This window comes from Euprymna scolopes, chromosome 18 (assembly GCF_053919585.1).
Source record: "Euprymna scolopes isolate OS-2025 chromosome 18, ASM5391958v1, whole genome shotgun sequence".
NCBI lineage: Eukaryota > Metazoa > Mollusca > Cephalopoda > Sepiida > Sepiolidae > Euprymna > Euprymna scolopes.
The window spans coordinates 102,465,517-102,489,655 of NC_136499.1; the positions used below are offsets into that span (position 1 = coordinate 102,465,517).

Here is a 24,139-nt window from a genome sequence, read left to right on the forward strand (position 1 = left end):
ATGCATTTTCTTCTCTCTAAATCGTTTTTATGTCTTCTTATCTAACTGATGTGTTATCTATCTGCTTATTTAACGGACTATTGTCTTCATATCCCTTAATGCCTATTTACTCGGCTAATATTACAGGTGCATGCATGTCAGAACATACAACACACGTAACATAATGATATACCTGTCTGCCGCTGGTGGCTTCTGGGAGAGTCGCCAACCGTCCTTGGGTGAGCTGGAACTTATTTCAAGGAAACGCTTCAAGGCAGGAACCCAAGATGAATGAGTGTTTATAATATATATTTTATTCACTCCCCAGGCATCTCGTCACAACAGAACTGGAATGAATCTTGGCTTGCGAGTTTTCTATTTGAGACCATCACCTCCCCCATGGGAAGACCTTAACCCATCTTACTTGTTCGGCATTTCAATACTTCCAGTGCAAACTGACCGGTCAACCAAATCTGATACATGTCACAACATGACCCTTTGATCCTTTTTTCACCTGCATGCTCACTCAACTTATTGTTTCCCATGATTCAATCTCTGTTATTTACTCCGCTAGACAGATAGGTAATTAGATAGACCGATAGATAGATGCATACATAAACAGATACCTGAATAAATGCTTTCTACTCGGCATTGCTTGGCGTTTCTTTAACAGTGATATGAACATAGAGTCACAGAAATCATCACATTCGGTTTTATGAAGTCAGAGTTATATCTACAGTTTGCAAATTATAAAAAAAATTCAACATGATAAGAACATGAAGTCACAGAGTACATCATCATGATATTTGGTTTTAACATCCATTTTACATGCTGTCATGTGTTGGACGGCTTTAAGTAATTGATTTCTAAACTAACCTGTCTCTGCCCAGGTCTTTATTTTTATCCCTCTTTTCCTTATTGTTTTTTTTTTTTTTTTTACCTAGGAGGATTTCTTTTTTGTTAATGGTAAATAAGGGGTGACTCAATACTCCTCAAAACTCCTCACTACCACCGGATGCATTTTGGGGAAAATAGAACTTTGAAAATTAGGTACTTGTGCACTTTATGAAATGTGCCATTTTTTTTTTTTTAGATAGGATTTTTAAGTTAAATTCAATTTTTATGGCATCTTTTATTCATTAAATTATCAGGTGAAAGTACAGAATAATTAACAAAGCTCCTCTTTCCAATGTTAAGAATGGCTTTCTAAATAATTCTATCATTTCAGCACAGTCCGTAAACTGTACCAGTACCAAAAACTGACAGGGTTAGTAAATATGGCTGATAGAAAATAAAACGGTAAAAAAAAAAGCTTGAAAAGACTGATTTTGAAATAGTGGAGCCGGTTATGAGTAAGTACCTTTCCCAAGGGTTTCCAAAGCAGTTTTGTGCCATACCCAGAACAAATACTATTTAATACATAAATTGGAACTTTCACCGAGTTGGAGTGGACCTGGAAGTAGGGGTAACTAAGGAGTGAAACCACCTGCTCCTAAATTAGGGCTTGACCACTTGATAGATTTTAAGATCATATGTAGGACCAATTGGCCTGGACACTTGCTTTGACTTAGTTTTATAGCTTAGAGAGGGATGAGTGCCACTAAGCTTCGTTAGGTCAAGATATATTGTATGATTGATATCCCAAATGCAGTACGTCTATGATGCGCCTCCATTACTCCATGGGGGAGGGGAGAACCTTATGGGATTATCATCAATATATACAAAGAGAAAAGCCTTGGTTTCAAAATTAAAAAAAAAAAAAAAAAAAAAAAAAATTGAAATGTTTCTGTTCTGGTGATCACAAAAGTTTCTGTTCTGATGATCACAAAAGTTTGGACGATTATATTTATAGCCAGGGGTTATGAGAGCAAACTAATCAGGATCAGAATCATTGTAGAAAAAATATTTAGAATATACAAGAGAACTTGTTAGAATAAACAGTGAACGAAAGTATGTTCCAAACGAACTTTAGTAAAAGAGCAAACATAATAATACTGTATATGTTAAAACATTTGGATGATTATATTTTTAGCCAGAGGTTATGAGAGCGAACCAGTCGGGTACTAGAGTCCCTGTATAAAATTTAGTGAATCTCTTTGAAATTTTCAGTTATAGTTTTGCGTCTTGGCATAAGAAGAGGACTAGTGCTGATCCTGACTGAATTACTATTACCAGGACTTTACGTTGCGAGTGAAACAGTCACATTTGCGAGTGATTTTTCCAAGTGACGACTAGAAATAATAAAACGCTCATCTTTTGGCAACCGTGTTTTTTTGTTTGTTTTTTCCATTGACAATCCTCCAAAGCTCATTATTGAATGTTTTTTCAACTTTTATTTTCTTTTATAAAATGAGCAAAGTCAAATTATTTAAACAATAAAAGGTTTAATAGAACATTAGACTCTTTTTTATTTTAATGAAAGCGGTTTAAAAACATCTAAAGAATTTTGAATGTTTATACCTTCAAGTCTTAACATAAAATTTAAAATTACACTTATTTAAAGAAAATTAAAAAAAAAAAAAAAAAAAACCCACACACACAGAGAAAAAATCTTGAACCTTCAACCTCCAAAAGAGTGTAAGTAAATTATCCACTACGCCATGGGTCCTTGTGTACAATAACATACTTGTCACAAAATGAAAGTGTCACATTCCAAAAATCACGTGGATTTGGCTATGTTGCAATATTTTGGAGCTATAATGGGGTATGATCCCACACAGTCGGACGATTCTATTTATAAAAGATGCTGCTAAGAACTGACGAATCAAATTAACTACGCTCTGCTACTAACCAATCAGAAACCAGAATTGCTTCATAAATATTAAACCCTTTCTGGAGCAATTTCACATGTTCTTTTCCCGGGTTTCGACACGGTAAGAATATTTTGTTCTGTGGAACTGTCTACTACAAACAAGTCACCTCCCAGGACTTATGTGTAACAGCGAACCATCTGAAACTGTTTCTGAAACTCAAAATGGCTTACACTTCTAGAGGCTAGTAACTTGGTTTTTTATTTGGCTAGTAAACGAAAATATTCAGTTATCAAAGATCAACCGAAGATAAATTTGTCTGTAGAATCCTAATTACCATTCATTATCCAGAACAATTTACAATTCAAATTTTCTCTGACTGGATTGATACTGCTAATTTTTGCATGGGACAATTAGATTTAATATTCACGGTTGAATAATTTTCTTTACTCATGATTGTTATTTTGTTTGCCATCGTTTTTGGACCATTTTTCTGTTACAAGAATGGCTCCACATTCAAGATTCTTTCGTGGCATGTGACCGCAAAATGGGTGTAAGAAATGTTTTGATGAACTGCATTCTAAAGTTTCTCAAGCTAACGGCTTCGGGGAATTTTTAGATTTATAAATGCTAGTTTTATTCATGGCACTTGTAAAGAATTACAAAATGGCTCACAGAAAATTAAAGAATATCAAGTTTAAATATTCTTCCTCGCAACTGAATATCACAAAAGAATTGGAATCGCAAGCATTCTGATTCCAAGAGGTAATTAAATATATTTTGGACAGAAAAGCAGAATAAATACAAATGTGAAAAAAAAAAAAGTTGTGATATTGCAACCTGGAGAAACAGAATGGCAATTATGTTCTTAGATTCGGGTTTTGTCTAACTGCGCTATTTTCTTGCTTTTAACTTGCGGCAAATTATGGCACTAAATGGAGAAAAATAAGTTTCCTGAGAGGGGACCGAATAGTACAAAAATAGCCATGAATGGATCCGTCATTATACTGCGGTTGGGACGCCTCAGTTAATCATCAATATCCTCCTCTTAGTATCTCACACCATTGATACCTTCAGCAGAAAAATGAAACTTTCAGGTCATGAATGCACAAGTTCAGTCATCATAACAATGCAATTTGCAATCCTCTGTGATCTATTCAGGCGATAATAAGATATAGGGGGCATTACTTTTGGAACAGCCCTTGTATTGTTGAAATGTTTGTTGAGGCAAATCTTGGCATTTATTTGCAGTAAGATGTGGCACAAGGTTGGAATGTGTGAAACTCCCTCAAGACAAGAGGGCACATTGGATCATAAAAACACATGTAGGACTGAACTCCCTAGCATATCTCCAGTAGGAGCGCCTTTAAGGCTCAAGATACAAGAATTAATGGAGGCAGTTTGTTCCTTTACGGACACACCTCAGCTTCCTTTGTGGCCTGGTGCTTTGGAAAATGGGTTAAAAAAAAAACAAACAAAAAAACATAGGTTGAGATGAGTTCATAAAGGACATACACATGTTGCTCCTCTTTGCCAGATTCGAAACCGACAGTACCAATGCTGTTCTGATGTAATGCATATTTGTGAAACAGTGTACCTTTTGTATATATTAATCAAATTGTGAACAAACACAGGAGTACAATTTAATTATATATATACTAGCAAGGCACCTGGCATTGCCCAGTCGTAATATACGTTTAAATAATGAAGATTTCGTATTTATTATGTTATATTGGATCCAATATATAGTAATGATTTAAAAAGTTTAAAAAAAAAAAAAAAAATGACTTGTGTGCCACCACCGAGAATCAAAACCAAAACGCTTAGCTTACAATTTATTTTTGCCGCTAATGCCTGAGCTATGAAGACATGTTTGCTGCAAGGCTAAAAATTAAAACATGAACCAAATAACTGCTATGTTATTCATGTATATTCGTAATGCCGGCGTTCGACCTTCACCTGACAAATTTCATTTTTTTTATTTTTACACTTTTGTACTGATTTTTCCGGGCTAAAACCCAAATATAAAGTTTCGCATGGATTCAAATACCTTATGAAGTTTCATGTCTGTATATCAAAACTCTAGGACGAGTTTAGTAGGCAAAATTAAAAAATATATATATATATATGTATGTAGAAAGAGGTTTCTGTTTACTATAAACTTTTTACGCAAATATTACGCAAGTATAAATCATGTAGAATATCTGCATGAATATAATTACATGCAATAGTTAACTAAAGATGATCATACCATAAGAAAACCAAACAAAAAAACTAATAGGGAATTAATTAAAATGAATGTTTAAAAGAATATGCAAATTAGATAGATCTTTTGTAGATGAATGCAATTCTATGATCCATATATAACAAAGTTTTATTTTCTTTTTAAATAAATAGAAAAAAAAGCTTGCCTTTTTTCTGTTATTTTTGGCCTTCAGGCCAAGATCAAGGTGCGGTATCTGTTCCGACGCTGCACTTAAGTTGATTTGTCTCAGTCAATGGAGGGAACGCTCTCTATACTAAGATAATTATTATTTTTGGTCCCTACCAGAGTGCCCCTTTTGCCTTTTTTTGGGGGGGGGTAGCTGGTTTAACCCCACATTTGAAACGAACTTGTGTCACATTTTATTTTCGTGAAGAAGCAAATAAATACTAATTAATAGAAAAAAAGCGTTTTAATATGAATATCAATACACACACAAAAAAATTATAGTATATCTCATGGACTCTCTAGTCAATTTCGATGTATTTAACCATGTGTGTGTCGCATATAACATTTCAGTCCAGACAATGATCTAAAAAGAAGCCCAAAAATTGTGCAAGAGTGTGGATTGTTAGACTATATATAAACAGAAACAAAAATATCCATTCCACTTCATAAACTCACCACATATTTTGAATTTTAACGTCTATGATATATTAAAAAAAAAAAGAATAAAAACATGCTTTCCACGCTATATACACACCACATATTTTCCAATCTTGACTTCTATGTGTTTTCTTCACATCAGTCATCTTGAGAAAATCTTGCAATAAAAATGAAACGTCGATGAACATATGAGCAATTTTCTGTTTTCCTTTTCCCACATTTATTTAGAGATGCTTATTTCAAAGAGTGGAAGTTTCCATCTGTACTGAAAATGTATATCTCAATGGAGTGAAGTTTATTTCCATATATTTTTAACAGATATCTGGCTCCATCGTTGCAGCACAAAGGAATCTTGGAAACGGTCAGTACGAGTTGCGATAGATGACCTTGTGTTGTTTTATAAACTTTCCTAAGACAAGCAATGCCCAGAGAAAATCACTGTTGCGAGTGTGTAGTCATTCAAGGTGATATGCTAAGCCGTGCTGCGTTTGGAGAGTGAAAGAGTGAGAGAAAGAAAGAGAAGAGGGGAATATGAGAGAGAGAAAGAAAGAGAGAGGAAGGAGAGAAATGTAGAAAGGAGGAAGAAAGAGAGAAAGGAGGAAGAAAGAGAGAAAGGAGGAAGAGAGAGAGAAAGGGGGAAGAGAGAGAGGAAGGAGGGATGGAGAAAAAACGAGAGAAAGGAGTGAGAGAGAAAGAGAAAAGTGGAGGGAGAGAAAGAGAAAAGTGGAGGGAGAGAAAGAGAAAAGTGGAGGGAGAGAAAGAGAAAAGTGGAGGGAGAGAGAGAGAGAGAAAGTGGAGAGAGAGATAAAGTGGAGAGAAAGAGAAAGTGGAGGGAGAGAGAGAGAAAGTGGAGGGAGAGAGAGAGAAAGTGGAGGGAGAGAGAGAGAGAACAAGAGGATTGGGATGAAGAGAAAAGTGGAAGGAAAACAGAGAAAAGTGGAAGGAAAACAGAGAAAAGATACAGAGAAAAGGAGAGGGAGGGGAGAGAAAGAGGAAGAAGGGAGGGGAGAGAAAGAGGAAGAAGGGAGGGGAGAGAAAGAGGAAGAAGGGAGGGGAGAGAAAGAGGAAGAAGGGAGGGGAGAGAAAGAGGAAGAAGGGAGGGAGAGAAAGGAGGAAGAAGGGAGGGAGAGAAAGGAGGAAGACACAGAGAGAAAGGAGGGAGGGAGAGGGAGAAAGGAGGGAGAGAAAGAGGGAGAAAGGAGGGAGAGAAAGAGGGAGAAAGGAGGGAGAGAGAGGGAGAAAGGAGGGAGAGAGAGGGGGAAAGGAGGGAGAGAGAGAGGGAAAGAGAGAAAGGTGGAAAAGAGAGAGAAAGGTGGAAAAGAGAGAGAAAGGAGAAAGGAGGGAGAGAGAGAGGGAGAGAGAGAGAAAGGTGGAAAAGAGAGAGAAAGGTGGAAAAGAGAGAGAAAGGTGGAAAAGAGAGAGAAAGGTGGAAAAGGAGAGAAAGGTGGAAAAGGAGAGAAAGGTGGAAAAGAGAGAGAAAGGAGAAAGAGAGAGGGAAGAGAGAGGAATGAAGGAAGGAGAGGAAGGAAGGAGGGAATAAAGAAAGAGATTGAAATGGAAAGAGAGAAGAAGAGAGAAAAAAGAGAGGAGGGAGAAAGAAAGGAGAACCTCTGATTGATAAACTTCATGCCGATGAACACTAAAGGCATTTGACATATTTGGATTATTCTCTTCTGGGTTGTCCTGTTCACAATTACAAACAATAAATAAAATTAAAAAAATAAATAATGATCAATAATCGTCCACATCTAATTCCAGCTTAAATTCATCCAAGTATTATCCACGTGGACCCAACGCATAACAGTTAATAGAATCAGTTAACAGTCAGTTCTAAGTGATAGTCTTTTAGGGGATGAACGTTCAATCCTAACAACAGTTAATAATAATTAAAAATACCAACAAAAAAAAAAAAAAAAAAAAAATAATAATTTTCTCTCAAGACAAGTGATAAGATTTTCTTGATCTTGAGCTAACGATTAAAACAAGAAAGAGACTTATCTTGCTGACTTGCTTGATAAAAAAATAGAGAAAAACGCAATGCACAATTTAGAAAAAGATAAAAGCCATGAAAAGATGGTTGCTCTCTGTGCCATCAGTTAATTTCAGACCAAGTGATTTCATTGATGCAGGTGATTGACTGCCTCGAAGTTTGCTGCTCATCAGGCAGAACCAATTCAGTCAAGGGGGTTTTGGGGCAAGCTCAAAAAAAACAAACAAAAAAAAAACACTTGTATAAATTTATTTTCTGAAGCAGTAATTTTGTGTTTTATAATTCTTAATCTTGATTTCTTTGTTTTATGGTCTATTATCGTTGTATTTTTTGTTTAATGATTTTTTTGTATCATCTAGCATATTGATTTTTTTTTTATTTTGTATCTTGCTTTTTTATCAGCCTGCATGTTGGCTTTTCTTGTTGTATGGTTTTGTATCTTGTTTTTTTTTTTTTTCATGGCTTTTATTTTTTTTTGTATATTGTTTTATGCTTTTACGGTTTTATATCTTTTCTTTTTATCTTTTCATGATTCTGTATCTTGTTTTTTTTTTTGTTTTATGATTTTTTATCTTGATTCTTGTTATTTTATTATTTTGTATCCTTATTTTTTATTTTATGATTTTGTATCTTGATTTATTCTGTACTTTACAATTTATATTGTGATTTTTTTGTGTGTGTTATTTTATATCTTGATTTTTTTCCTATGATTCTTGTTTTGGTTTTTATAGGTCCATATCTGTTTTATAATTTTGTTTGCTTGTTTCTAGATGTGTCCAAGTTTGTTCGACTTAAGTTTGAAGTAGTATTAGTACCACTAAACAAATAAAATTAAAGCATCATAAAAATTTTCTTCATTTAATTTTTTTAATGTCATCTTATATATAAAGCAAAGCTAGTCTGTTTCTCAAACCATTGTAAATAATAGCTTTTTTTCTTAAGAAACAATATTATAGTTTAAAAAAAAAGGTTTCCATTCTTGTGCACTCATGAATATTTATTAATCGAAACGTAATATCCATTGAAATGCTGCAATAAACTTACAGAATTATTAATTATTGTCTTATAGAAAACAAGGAAAATACCAAAATTAAACTATGAAAATGATCAAAAATGTACAACCCGTATGGAAAAGGAGAAAATAGAAGAGAAATATGTGAGCAGGACATTTCTCTCGCTGCATCTGAATCACGACCTTATTAAAATTTGTAACTTATCTGGTAAATTTAATCAGGTCTTTTTGTTATTTTTTTTTATTTTATTTCGACAAAAATATCACATTTAAATTATGACGGAAAACTTAAGTATGGTCTTTTACAGACTTGTGTCTGCATATTTTTTTACCAAAATATATCGTTTAAATGAAAGACAATTTAAAAATTCTTAAAAAAAAATGGTTTTATATATTCATACTTTAATGATTAGGTATTCTTTTTCTTTGCTGTTTACGAGATTAATGAATGACCTTTCTGTTCGAGTAGAATCAACGACACACAGAAAGAAGAGACAAGAATCTTTAGCAAAGAAAAAAAAACCCCAAAAGACAAACAAGCCAAAAAATCGACTTCCGACAAAGCAAATTTATCACCAGATAAGTACACATGTAACTGCAGCGTGATGGCATTTGGAATTTAAAAAAGAAAAACAAAAAACATTTAACAGAATAATAGAAAGTCTTTTACTCTTACCTGGAAGGATCTCTGGTGCTTGGGATGAACTTAATGCATTCTCTCTTGAAGAATACTCGCTCTATCCAGGCCCGCTGGCACTATGAAAAAAAAAAAAAAAAAAAATTGAAATAAAATAAATAAATTAAAAAAAATAAAAATAAATAAAAAGATTAAAAAAAGAAAAATAAAGGCATTTTATTCAAATATATTAATTAGTATTGGGACGATTAATCAGAATTACGAATCGAGAAAATTAGAACGTTTTTAGGTCAGTATCGGAAAAAAATTGTCACTATTTTCCAATGCCAAAAATGATTCTTTTTTATCGTTTGTCAGTTGGTTTGTTTTTGGTTAAGGCTTATTTTTCCATTTATAGAACTAAAGATGAAATATGTATTGATTTTAAGCAAAAAAAAAAAAAAAGTAAAATATATAAATCACGCTCACAAGTGTATTTTTATGTTTGTTAAAATATATACCTTACATATATACATTATATGTATTACATCATATGGTTTTTTTTGGGGGGTGGGGGTTGTGATAAAATATCAGAATCAGAAATTTAAAACAGAATCAGTAATTGTATCGGAAACGAAAAATTTTGGAATCGTGCCATCACTAATATTAATATTTTGAATTAAACACGCATACTAATAAAATGTATGTCGCGGTTTAAGTCAAGTCTTGGCGATTTGTTGCGTTTGGTGGCACGTGTTTAAATAAAGAAATGCTAACATCTTATGGGTGTATGTATGAATATTTATGAGAGAATTTGAAAAGCAAAACAATTTTTAAATGAATAAAAGCATTTATTAATAAAACATCGATATATATATATTTTTTTTTTTTTACATAGGCGTCACCACTTATCAAGGCCGATAGGCCACTCAAGGATAAGGGTTAAAGAGTGTACAGTAAAATGTGTGTGCACATTTTTTGTATGTCCAGCAAAGGCTTTTTTTTCGGGGAGGGTTGTCGGGGGGTGGGGGGGGCCTACCATTTCTTAGAACTTTTTATATGCCGTCTAGATCATAATATCTAGGATTTGTGAATGCACGTCGCATCTAGATTTATTTACATTGACTTTTACAAAATTCTTGCTATTTCAGCCCCTCTTGTGTTTATTTATATGAAAAAGCCGAACAAAGTGAAACTAAGTTCAAACTGCAGCGGTTCCTCGGCTTTTGTGCCGGGAATGTCCAGAAAGCAATAAAGCTTTGATCAATGCGGGGGGGGGGGGGGCAAACTCCTTATATCAGATAATTGCTATTCAACTTGGACAATTCCCTTTTTATGGGGAGCTGGTTTTTTCCCCTCCCAACATATTGGGGAAACAAAACCAGCCAAAGTTGGGTAAAGAAACACCAAAAAAAACTGCCTCACAGTAAAAGTTAACTGCGGAATTTCTATTTGACCTCATTAAATTCACACACCTGTCAATTCAATTTAAACGTTTTCCTATGAGCCCTTTGCTGGCCGAGCGGGTAACGTGTCAGTTTTTTTTCACACTTTATTTTCCACCTTCGCCTCAACGCTTTTGGTTCGATCCTACCTACCTAACAAAACTTTTTTTTTTATCATATTTGTTTTCATCTACTCCCCCCAACACACACACACCTCCAAACACCCAGGCAATGCCAAGCACCCCCCGGTAGGTTTTTTATAAGCCGAGACTTTTGACTTTCAATATCCTATTTATTAATGGTTTCAATTAATAATTTTAATGACTAAATGATACCAAAATAAGAAAGTTTCACTTTCAAAATCCTATTTAAAAAAAAAAACAAAAGAAAACATTAAAAACAAAGGAAAAGATAAATGTTGTGAACCGGTAAAGTCTGAAAAAAAACAAAAAAACAACTGTGTGGAAACGAAATATATAGAAAAAGAAAGACAAATACAAGAAAGAAAGTGGTTGCACTTGCAGTCCGACTGCCAAATGTGCATAATTATGTGCATAACACCAAGAGGCATATTATCCCGGTCTTTATAGTCAATGGAAGAATTCATTGTTTTCTGTAAGGTGGGCATCACAACCATGAATGAACGAAAAATGAAAGTGAAAAAGACTCCATAGCAACATCGAAAATGTATACTTGTGCATGCATACAAGAGCACTTTAAGTTGACTTACGCCTGCCAAGTTCCAATTTTTTTTTCCATTTTGACCCCTTAGCAGCTAGTTTTACTGGCTAAAAATCAAATATAATTTGTTACACAGATTCAAATCCCCTATACATCAAGTTTCACGTCTGTAGACAAAAAAATGATAGAGGAGTTTGGTAGAGACCATTCTTCAGACAGACAAGGTCACTTTTATACATACATAGAAGATGTACTAGAGTCGTTTATTTTTTTAACTCAAAAAGTTGAGTTACGAAGACAGAAGTAGTACCAGTAAAATGAGTGACCTTTTGTGCTCCAGAATTTATTGTTTTACATAGTCACCACCATTAGTTATGCGCTTTTGCTAGAAATTCAATTGTAGTACAATATTAACATACCGAGGCAACGCTGAGTAACCTGATCGATTATTATTATTATTATTATTTTTATTAGAAAAATCAAACAATTTGAATTTGGAAAATGTGGATTTACAGCTTGGAATGTCTAGTCAGGAATTTAACTCATAAATAAAACAAAGTCGATTTAGGAATTGTTAGAATTTTGTTAGAAGTAAATAGATTTTGGTTTATGTGAGAGGTCACCTGTTTTGTGTCCTTGGACAGGTGGTTGGAGTTTTGCCCAAATAATAGATAGTCAGCAGAAATCGTCAAGGAGTTAGTGAGAAATGTGTTAGTAAATGGACATGTGGATGACCCTGTCGCAGAAGGAGAGGACCAGTGAAAATGTAGAAAGAGACCCAGCGAGCTAAACTCCGACAAGGGAATACATAAGACGAATAAAGCTTGTGTAAAATATAACTTGTTGTTATGGCATTCTTTTGGGGTTTGGATAAATAAGAAGGTATGTATTCCTTTTGGTCTGAGACAATCAGACATCTTATTATTAGTTTGATTATGAGAAAAGCTATCTATAAAATTTCATGTGTCACGGTTGTTAATTAAGTGTATTTGTGAAGAAGCGGTGGCACACACAATGAACATTTTATATACATGCAGGACACAATGAATATTTCTGTACTCTGTATACACGTATTCATTGGATATCAAGGACATTGTTAGATACAACAATTGATGATGCACAAGCCTATATAATATATATTGACACATGTAAGAAATACAGACGTGTGTGTGTGTGTATATATATATATATATATATATATATATAGACCCCGGCTATCCAACACTAGTTCTGACATGAGTAGTAGTAGTAGTAGTAGTAGTAGTAGTAACAAATCCTTAGAAATGGTTTTGTCTTCAACAAGTTTAGAGAAAATAATTCCTGAAAATACTGAGAAAAAGAAAACCGTTTCTATAGAAACACTTTATACTTAAGAACACAGGAATGAAAACTTAATAGAAGTAGAGAGATCGAACATGAAAGAATCAATCACTCAATAAAGCGTGATATCAGAGTGTGTTGCTGTTTCCTTAAGGATATTGTTATTAGGAAGCAGAGATTGATCGCGTATTTAGCTATGCTCATACATGGTATATGTGGCTTCATCTTTCCATACATACACGGATATATCAGAGAGCGCTCAGACCTAATCATCTCCCTTTTCGCATTGCTAGAGGGCGTTAAGATTGAGGACGCCTAATTTTCGATTGCTAAAATCTTTCAATGTAAAATTTTCTTACACACACACACACATAATTAGTTTCCATTCCATAAGCCAAAACATGGAAGCAACCCACACTTATAAATTTTACACATGTTTTGTTGGATGACAAAGATATTTTCCTCATATCACTTAACAACTCTTCAGAAACACATCCATATTAGGTTGACAAGAAAGTTCTTGCGGAATTTTTAATTTTGATTTCAAATGATGTATTTTCAAATAAGTTTTTGTTAAAATACCTTTACTTTACATATTATTTTAAAGTGCGTTTTTTGTTCTATCTAATTGCTAAAATTACAATCGTTTAAAACGATTGTCTTTTCAGACGGTTGAATACAAGATGGAAAAAAACATATTCGCACATTTTTCTTATTTTAATTCAAGCTAGGCTGAAAAGCTACTCAAACAGCTTGCGATATCAACGAAGCATTTGGCTCAGGAACCACTACTGAACGCACAGTACAATGGTAGTTTAAGAAATTTTGTGGTGGCGACAAGAGTCTTGGAGATGATAAGCATAGTGGTTGGGCATTGGACTTTGACAACAATCAATTAAGAGCCTTAGTTGAAGCCAACCCAAGAACAACTGTTCAATAACTTGCTTCTAAATTAAAAATAATGTATACGACAATTTTTAACCACTTGAGAGAGATTGGAAAGACAAAAAACTTGATAAATGCACCCTTCACAAATTAAAGGACAACCAAGAGAAACGCAATTATGAAATGCCATCTTCCCTTCTTTTATGCAACAAGAATGACCTGTTTCTCGACCAGGTTGTGACTTACAATGAAAAGTGGATTCTCTACAATAGCTGGCAATGCTCAGCTCAATGGTTAGACACTGACGAAGCTCCACAACACTTCTCCGAGTGTACCAAAAGTTGCACAACACTTCTCGGAGTGTACCAAAAGCTGCACAACACTTCCCGGAGTGTACCAAAAGCAGATCATGCGGACTGTTTGGTGGTCTGCGACTGGTCTCATCGATTAGAATTTTTTTAAACCATTATGACAGAGAAGTACTGTCAACATCCAGCATTAGTCAACAGAAAAGGCCCAATTCTCCTTCACGACAATGTCTGCCTGCATGTTGCTAAACCGACCTTGCAGAAGTTGAACGAATTGGACTGTGAAACTCTACCACACTCTCCAGTCTCACCACTTTTTCAAGTATCTCAACAACTTTCTGCATGAGAAATGTTTCAAAAACCTAAGCGACGTCTTCGACGTCTTCAGCGCCATTAGAACGCAAAACTTTTATGTTACTGGCATAAATACACTTGTTTTGCGTTGACAAAAGTTTGTTGAATCTGATGGTGCTTGTTTCAATCAAAAAATTTTTTTCTGAGCCGAGATATGTTCATCAGAGCTTAAAAGTTAAAAATTGCAAGAAGTTTCTTGTCAATCTGATATATATCAACCTGAATGTAAAACAGTTTTCTGGCGTCTGTTGTTGAACAATATCTGGTTAGCTTTCTCTAGTCGTCCAGTCGCCTCAACATTACAGAACTTGATTCTCTTTCGTTTCCCATGATAATGATGGCCTAGGGATTGAATACTAGGCTGCAGAGTCAAAGATGACTTTATGATTTGGTTTGAATCCATCAACACAATAATTAAGCAGGTTGCAGGTTACATCCGCTGAAACGATGTGAGAATAGCCAATGAAATGATGCAAGTCATTTAGTTTGAACTTTGTACGAGTCTCATTTTCCATCCTGCAATATACTTTGTATATATCTAACCCCATGAACCAATCGCTTGTTTAGTAATAATATCCACACCCAATGACATTAGCAAAAAAAAAAAAGAAAAAGAAAAAAAAAAAGAAAAAAAAAGAAAAAAAAAAAGAAAAAAAAGAAAAAGAAAAAAAAAAGAAAAAAAGCAACTTAACCCATAACGTACTGTACATGCACAAACAATAACAAAAAAAAAAAACAGCTTTGTACATTATATAGTAACTAGACTTTTTAACCTTTTTAAAATGGGCAAAAGTTATAGCCCGTTGACTCAGAATGAGTGCTTTATGCCAAACTGATGGTTTGAATATGATTAGATTTGTGCTTATTTTTGCATTTAATAGAAATCCCTATACATCCTTAATTATGCATCAAACGGATACCATAACATTTAGTTTGCTGCATCTTATAATAAAGGTCCATACAAAATTTCAGCCAGATCGGCCCAGTAATTTCTAAGAATAAATGGAGTGGACAGACACAAAGACTAACAGAAATTTATATGTCCCATCACAAAAAAATTAGAATGTAAAAAGTAACCTTGGCACAAAGAGGGCGCTTTAGATATCCTCCACTATAATAACAACTAGTGTGCATTTATTTGTATATAATTAAATTTATATCCATCCTGTCACACAAAAGGCGTATAAAACAAGAGCAGAACTTTCCTTTCTTTGTAGAAAAAATTTAAAAAAAACAAAGAAGCAAAACTTCCAAACAAAATTTCTTTTCTAGAGTGTCCCAATTGTGTAATCAAATACCATGAAGTCGCTTCCCAACAGACTTCAACGTAATCGTCTTCAAGTTTAATGTAAACAAATACTTGTACTTTTAGATAAATGATCCCTCTCAAGAAATCTGCCCATTGCTCAAGTTGTTTCGATTCTCGTGTGGTGACGCTCATTATTCAACCAACAATCCCCAGGTGACACGTTAGTAAAGAAACAAAATGTGGAGAGGAATGGAAAAGTGTAGATAGCAAGTCAGACAACCTTCGCCATGAATTCAGAAAGATATCCTTCATTGTATTTTCAATAATGAGACATTTTTTAATAACGATTGATACATTTTTTTTTCTTTTTTTAAAGTTTCCAGTCTGAGAGATTTTCTTCCTTATTTCTTAACCGTATCGATTTAGACATTATTTTATATTGATTAACACTGGCAAAACTTTTTCTTTTGTTTTTCTTTTTTAAATGTTTCTGAATTTTTTTAAATGAGGAATGATAATTCGTATTATATTTGTTTTTATGTTTAGCGGGGGGGGGGGGTTGCAACCGGTGTACACTCAAATAAAAAATCCAAAATTATGCCATCATTTTTGCAAACATGTTGTATATCCAAGAAATGTATTGAAACCTGGGTGCTTCTTTATTATTCTACTTAATTGTCATGTCACAGTAATAAAAATATCCAAAAACTACAAAAAAATATATATATACAAAAAATAAAAATAAGGTATAAAATTAATTATTAATGAAAATAGTTTTCAAAGAAAATTAGCAAAAATTTAGTTTTGCTAAAAAACGAAACCAGAGAGTTTGACTTGTAACAAGGGAGATAAATATTTTTTGAAATCTTAGACCAATTTAGCAAAACCAAATTTTCACTAATTGTCTTCAGAAGCTGTTTTCATTAATAATTAATTTTCTACCCCATCATTTTTCATAATTTTTGGATATGTTCATTACTGTAACATGACAAGTAGATACCATTGGTTTTTTCCTGAAATTGAATATCTCCATTTTAGCTTTCATAACAAAGAAGCACTGTTATATATCAAAGAAATATATTGAAACTCGTATTATTCTTCAAACTATTGTTCTCATCTTGAATGTTATTCTCACAGTATTTCATCCGATGTAACTTCCGACCTTCAGTTGAGTCTTGTCAAACTTGGGAATCTGCAGTGAATTTCAAACAGAACCCTTTATTTAATCCACAGGTAGTTTGCTTGTGCTCTGTCAGCTATGGACAAGAGCGAGTTACCCCAGGTAGATTCAATTATAGAGTTCTGTTCTAAATTCCATACCAATTCCCAAGTGCAATAAGATGCACCTAAAGTTGGAAGTTACATTGACCAAAATTCTGAGAATAATATCAGGGATGAGAGCAGTAGTTTTATGAATCGAAAAAATATAAATTATCAATCCTTACATCAAAAATTCAAAACCATATCGAAACTTTTCTTTAGAAAACATCAAAAACTTATATACTTACCATTTTTAACATTTGTGCCAAAGAAAGACGCAAGACTATTGTTAGGCATAAAAATTTTATGACGATAGAATCCAATTTTTTTTTTTTTTTTTGAGATTGTGTGGGAGGGTAAAACAAAAACAAAGAAACGTTATTTTAAATTCGATTTCCGATAAATACTGATGAATAATAACCTTTTTTTTGGGGGGGGGGGTTAGATCTCTTCAAATAATGGTTGTAATGTTAAAACAGGAACCAAGATACTGAATTCCCCACAGAATAAAATGACTAATTCACAACAACTCATGACTCAATGTTATTAGAATTTTCGAGGAGTAAATAAGTTGATTTAAAACTTTTTTTTATTTATTTTTTTTTTACACGACACTCCAGAAGTTTCCGAAAGATTCTTATAATAAAAAACTCTTTTTCTAAAATTACGTTAAATGTATCTTTAGATTAAGTAACAGAAAAAACAAACGTAATTTATCTTAAACTTTTTTTGAAGTAGTGGTGGTAGGAGAAGAATTATTGATACTAAACTCTCCTAAGGACAATAGTTTGCTCTCCTAAATCGCATATCTTAACTGTTGAATGATTTCTTTATGAATCGGGGAAAAACTATAGATTTATAAAAAATCGGAATTGGTAATTGCATCGGTATTGGGAATTTAGCATGGAATCGGGAAAAATATTGGAATCGTCCCATCCCTAGTAACAAGGACCTGTAGCATAATGTACCTAATAATAATCAGTTGTAAGTTACACTCTTCTGGAAGTTGAAGGTTCAGTGCAGGGCAACATTCAAAGTAAAACTGTAAATTACTTATGACTTCTACCCAGTCATCATATCTTATCGCAATAGAAATTAACCCATCACATGGCAGTGCTGTTTGCCTCCTTAAGGTCTTGGTTTGAGAAATGAAGGCCCAATCAGCAGTTTTCCTTAAGGTGGTGCATCGTTTGTACCTCCCCACATGGACATAAAGGTGAGGTGTCTAGGCCCCACTTGTGGAGATTGTCTTTTGTTTTGCCTACTTTGGCTCTGGCTCTATTTAGAGTCACCCAGTTTTTTCTACCAAGGTTTGAACCCTGGGGGAGCGTTTCTTTTGGGTCTGGTAGGGCTTCATTTTTATTCCTGCTGTTATAGTCTTGCCATCGTTCCATCCTATAGGAGGCAGCTTGCCTGGGATCGATTTCCTCTATATTGATAAAGCTACTGCGAGATTTTAGTCTTTGTCTCACTGATTGGTGGCCAAACAGTGAGTGCCTGTGGTCGTTAAGCTGTTTGTACCGTTCCATTCTGGTGAGGACTTCTCGCCAGTCATGGTTAATGGAACGAAAACACGCTAATCTTGTAGATTAAATAAAGAGTTGCGTTTGAAATTCTGGCAGATACTCAAATTCAAGAGAAGAGTTCCCAAATTCGACAAGATACACCTGAAGAAGGTTGGAGGTTACATCGACTGAAACATTGTGAAAATAACATTCAAGATGACAACACTAGTCTAAATATTCCAAATAATACGAATAATCTATCCTCATCTCAAAAATTCAAAAACACATCAACATCTGTCTTTAAGGATGCTGGGAAACAGATTGGATCATTCTACCGCACCAGAAGGTACCTCACCTCCTAACGCAATCCTCTACCTATACAAAGAGTCAGATACTTCGACATAAGATTTTGTCAAGCTTAATTAAAAACATCATGATTCGTGTTTAATCTCGTCTCCTTCGTCTTTTAATTACTTTTACATGTCATCGTAAAAAGATCTTTCGCTCCGTAATGATTATGTCGCTTCAATAAAGCAAGACTAATGAAACTTGCCGTTCAGCAAAGTGCGTACACATGTAAAGACCCAACAGTCTTCTTCATCTTCTATTATATAAAACATAAGACGAAAAATTTGTGTGTGTGTGTGTGTGTTTGTGCGTAATGTTTTTGTATGTCCGGCAAAGGTTTTTTTCGGGGGGGGGGGGGATCACTAATTCTTCAAACTGTTTATATACTCCATATATTATAATAGCTCCGATTTTTTTTTTTTTTTTTTTTTTTGTCGACATTTTCGCAAGTTATCGTCTCCTTTTGATCGACTACCCTTAATTCCAACACTCACGAATTCCAGTTTCATGATGGACGCATCAGCTAAGATGTTTGGGTTTTTTTTTTTTTTTTTTTAACTTCTTTTCCTACTGCCATATATATATATATATATATATTTTTTTTAAACAGCATTCTCCATCCGGGCTGACTACTGTTGTTTTCATCACCCCAGCTCTCCACACCCGGGCACCCCCGCTAGTACCACTTTTTCTTTTTATAAAACACCTCTCTGTTGTCTACTGTTGTTTTGAGTCCCCCCCTTACATCACCTCTCCACACTTGGGCAACGCCAGGTACCCTCACTAGTTTCAGATAAACTCCATTCAAATCAATGATGATGATGAAAAAAAAAAAAAATGCCAGCCGTTAAATGCAAATTTTAATAACTAGTTTCACAAATCGCTAAATTAGCAACACTTCTTCAAACTATTTTGCGTTTGTCCCAGAGATGAGGTTAACAATTATATCTGACTGCCTAACCAATTAGAAATCGTTTTATATTTTTTAACTATTGGATTGGCAATTAAATTCTGCATTTTTTTTTTTTTTTTAAACTTTGGATACTATTGTGTGTTCAAAATTTTGGAATGAATTATTTATCGAACAAACTATGTTAATATGTAATGCATATAGAAAGATTGGAAATTAAAAATATCCATAAAATAGAAACAACATACCTGAAATCAGTTAAATTACTTATATAGTATTAAAAGTTAGAGCGCCACTATTTTGTTGCTATAACATAATCTTAGACATGATTACAGGATCGGAATTTAATAAGTGTGTTCGTTCTATAGATATACTTTCATCAAACCCACACTTGACCTTGTGCTTAACCTCCTGGAAAGGAGGTAAATATTTTTTTATACAAAGATCTAAATGTAAACAAAAAAGAAAAACAAGGGACGTAATTCATGAACGAATTGTGGGTTTAACTTGCCTGTTTCCAACCTGACTACAACTTGGACGTCTTCAAGTCCAACATAAACAAACTCCTGACAAACCGCCCCCTTAAGTAAGACCCTCTATCAAAACCCCCAATACTAATGATTACTACAATACTATCTCATTGATTACTGTACACGCAATAACCCTTATCCCTGAGTGGCCTTCGGGCCTTGATAAGTGGTGACCTCCATAAAAAAAAAAAAACCCTAATAAAGACATCTAAAGTTTAACAAAAGATTTATGATCTATGTTTTGATAGTGCCACAGGCCGTCGTGGTCTCTCCCCACCCCCAGCATTGCAGGGAGTGATTGAGTCTTGCATAGAGTAATACAGCCAAAAAAGAAACCACAATGCAATTGTGATTCCCTCGACCTCTTTGCATTCGGACAGCCATGGGGTGAGAATTATATTTTGTCTCTCTGTAAATGAGAGGAGGGGGAGGGACATCCCCTTCCTCAGCACGAGTTAAGCTAGTTAAGAATAGCTAATTACTTAACAGTGTAATTATTATGAACTAGCGGTACCTGTGGAAATTCCACAGGGGACACATTCATATGTAATACATCGATGTTGGCATTCTGTGGATGTTCAGTGTAAATAAAGATGATTTGATACTATTGTAGCTTTTTTGTTAAAACGGCAAAAGTATTTAAGCTAGCACAAACGTCTGGTAAAGCCCGGTCGTAAAGTATGCTTAAATATGATATTTTGATTCTTGCAGATTTCGTATATATTATTATAGAGTTAATGTTCTATCGATTTTTATATATTATAAAGTTGTGATTTCAAAAATAAAAGTATATATCCATATGACTTGGGTGCATTAGCTTGAATCGAAACTGAAATACAAACTTATGAACATATATATATAACTTGAATTCCATAAGCCATAACCGAAACCAAAACTTATGAAGAATTCTTGATAAAATTATTTATAAAAAATAGTTGATTTAAGCGTCATCAGCTATAGTCGAAATCGAAACCAAAACTTATGAAGAATTCTCGATAAAATTATTCATGACAAGAAATAGAAGAACATAACAATTAAACGACCCGGATGTAAGCGTGACACAGAAAAGAACACACACGCTATCGTATTAATATATAGATTATTTTTTAATTGTAATATATTGTGTAAATTTTGTAAAATAAAATAGTTAAGACCATATATATTACAATTGTGTGCCGTGCATTGTTTTGTGCCTGCCTCAAAATGTCGAGACGATCCTAGCATCAAGACGATTCCAACCAAAGGGAGCCAGCCACACCCAACATCCTTGTTATACCTTCAATCTTCACCTAGACAAAAAGACATCTAACCGACAGATACTATTGACTGGCCAGTTGTCACAGTATTATGGTACCGTTTCCAGGACATTTAATGTAACACGTGGGTTGCTCATGTCAATAGGGTTACAAAATCTAGATTTGAGAAACGTATTCTGTGAAACAACCTGGATTCGAACTTGGCACAATCAGGTTTTTAGACTGTGTCCTTAATCATTCAGCTACCGTTACCGTAAATTGTTATTTGGCACTTTAATTTAATACAAGTGTAAAAACAAAATAAAACCAAGGGACGTAATTTATGAACGAATTGTGGTTTTAACTCATCGAGAAATATAAAGTTTAACAAAAAATTTATGAAGTCTTGATGGATTAAGGTTTATATGCTCGGGTGATCCCAAGGATATTTTAAAATATTGACTTTTTTTTTTTAACTGAAATGTACAACTACTACTGTTCTGCAAATATCACGTATGGGAGATAGATTCCAAAATATGATGACCTGATGACGAGGTAGGAAATGAATATGAAAAGTAGGTTATCTGAAATTTGAAATTGTGGTTTTATGGGTGGGAAACGAAACTTCCGGATTTTATAGTAAAGAAAAACAAAAACAAAAAAACAGAACGCTAGCCGCTACATCTAAACTTTACTAGTTATCTATTATATATATAAAAGTGAACGTGTGTGTGTGTGTGTGTGTGTGTACATTTTCCTACACAATAACTGTCAATTTTCAGTCTACAGACTCGAAATTTGATATACAGGGTACTGAGATTTCGGCCAGAAATTTGGCTCTTAAGGGGTCAAAGTTCAACGATTTGACCTTTGAGAACTCTACCAAACTCCTCCAACAATTTTAGGTTTAAACACTTGAAATTTTAGGTTTAAACACTTGAAATTTTAGATATAGGTTCTTTGGATATGGATCTAACTTAATAACTTGATTTGAACTCCAAACAATAAATTTTAAGGGGTCATAATAGGGGTCAAAGTTAAAAAAATTGACCGCTTTTTTTTTTTTTTTTTTTGCTCAACATACATCTCCAAACATCCGGGCAACGCCGGGCTGAAATGCTAGTATTTTATAAAGAGCAATAGTCATTATTGTTATGAATAAAGATTTTCGAAAAGTTTTTCATTTTCAAGAAGAAATTTTAAATCGGCAAAATATTGTGCATAGTTAATATTTAATTTCCGATGTGATGTAATATACTGAAAAAAAAAAAAAAAAAAAAAACACTTCGTAAAAATAAGAAGAAATCGATTTTTATAAAGAGATAAGTTTTTGGAAATAGTGAAAAGTAAATGTTTCTTTCGGTGGTAATCAGGTGGAATTTTAAAACTACCGATGCTTATGATAGAAAATAGGAAGCTGGAAGAAGTGAAGGGGATAAGATGAGGATTGGAATCGTGGGTGGTGGAAGGTGAAGGGAAGGGAACATTAAAAGGTAAACTCTTTCATCTTTCAAGTCGAGGGAGAAGGAAAACCACAGGATAAATCTTTAAGAAGCACACAGTGAGCACGCATCTAAACAAACAAAACAACAACAATGTTAGAGTTAAGGAGGATGGACGGACCAAGGGGATAGAGCACTATCCAGACCTCCACTAAATGAATGTGAAGAGTACTGGGACTTTGAGGATACTTATTGACACTCGAATTCCAGTGAAGACCAATGGTCTTGCCAGCGATAAACCACCACAAAGTAATTCATTTTTCTTATTCTTTAGTTTTTAACTGTTAAGAAGTGATTAAAATAGCCGATTTGTTTAAGAAACCGAAATGCACTGTAGTGGATTTAATTTCGTAATTATTCTTTTTTTTTTAAATACGATTTTTACAATTTCATTTAATTTTATACTTTTACACTTTTTATTTTAATAAATAATTGATTAATAGTAAATAATAAAAATCTAGTCACGCAGACGCGAGAAGGATTCACCATATAAAGAGACATGAGTACTACTCATATCTCTTTATATGGTGCAACTACTACTATGAGACAACTACTCATTGAGTAGTTGTCCTATAATTTTTATCAATGTAGACGTAAATAAATGAATAATAAAAATGAAGTCACGCATATATATATATATATATATATATATATAATATATATATATATGTGTGTGTATGTGTATATATTATGTCAGGTTATGTCATGTCATATGCTACTGATAGCATGTAACCCAGTACTACCTGCCTCATTGTCGGGTCATTGGTTCCCCCACCAGACTTGTTTGGTGAGGAGGGTGGCTAGTCTCCCTGAAGGATTAAAAATAAGATCTTCCAAAGGGCGAATGAACCCTTTTTCGGGGTCAACGGCCAACTAGCACCGTGTGTGTTTGTGTGTGTATATATGTGTGTGTTGGGGTGGAGAAGGCTCCTGTAAGCTGTGGTGAAGGCAACCTTTCTTTTTTTCTGATTTTATAAACCATAAAGCGGGAGACCAGTTCCCGCATTAAGCTGGTTTGCAGTTTAACTTGTTGCTGGCTATCTTGCTCTTGCTTGTTGCTGGATCTCAACCTTTTGAACCGATAGAGAGAGATTTAGCTATCGTACAAAGCTAAGACTCTGTAACATCATCTGTGTATAGATACTCCCTCAGGCATTTGTCTATTAAAATGGTCCTGTGGCGATGGAAGTCATTTTGGGGCTCATGGACTTTAAGTGTCTGAGGGAATGACAATCATCATGAGTATATATAGAGAGAAAGAGAGAGCGGCAAAAATACTTCCCACATTTTAAACTTTCAACTATATGTTGCTAATGAACTTATGCAAGTGCCAATGATTTCATTTCGCTAATAACTTGCCATTTTTTTTTTTCAGGTACCCTCATCAAGCA

At 34.0% G+C, this 24,139-nt stretch overlaps 1 protein-coding gene across 3 annotated transcripts in view; it reads right to left on the reverse strand.

Moving 5' to 3' along the window:
• Nucleotides 1-24,139, reverse strand: part of LOC145297722 (transient receptor potential cation channel subfamily M member 3-like) — a 790,615-nt gene that overhangs the window by 305,657 nt on the left and 460,819 nt on the right. For all 3 annotated transcript variants that reach the window (XM_080143937.1, XM_080143936.1, XM_080143938.1), the window contains one exon: nt 9,277-9,356. In XM_080143937.1, the coding sequence (XP_080000063.1) occupies nt 9,277-9,356 (80 nt within the window). The remainder of the gene's footprint in view (nt 1-9,276; nt 9,357-24,139) is intronic.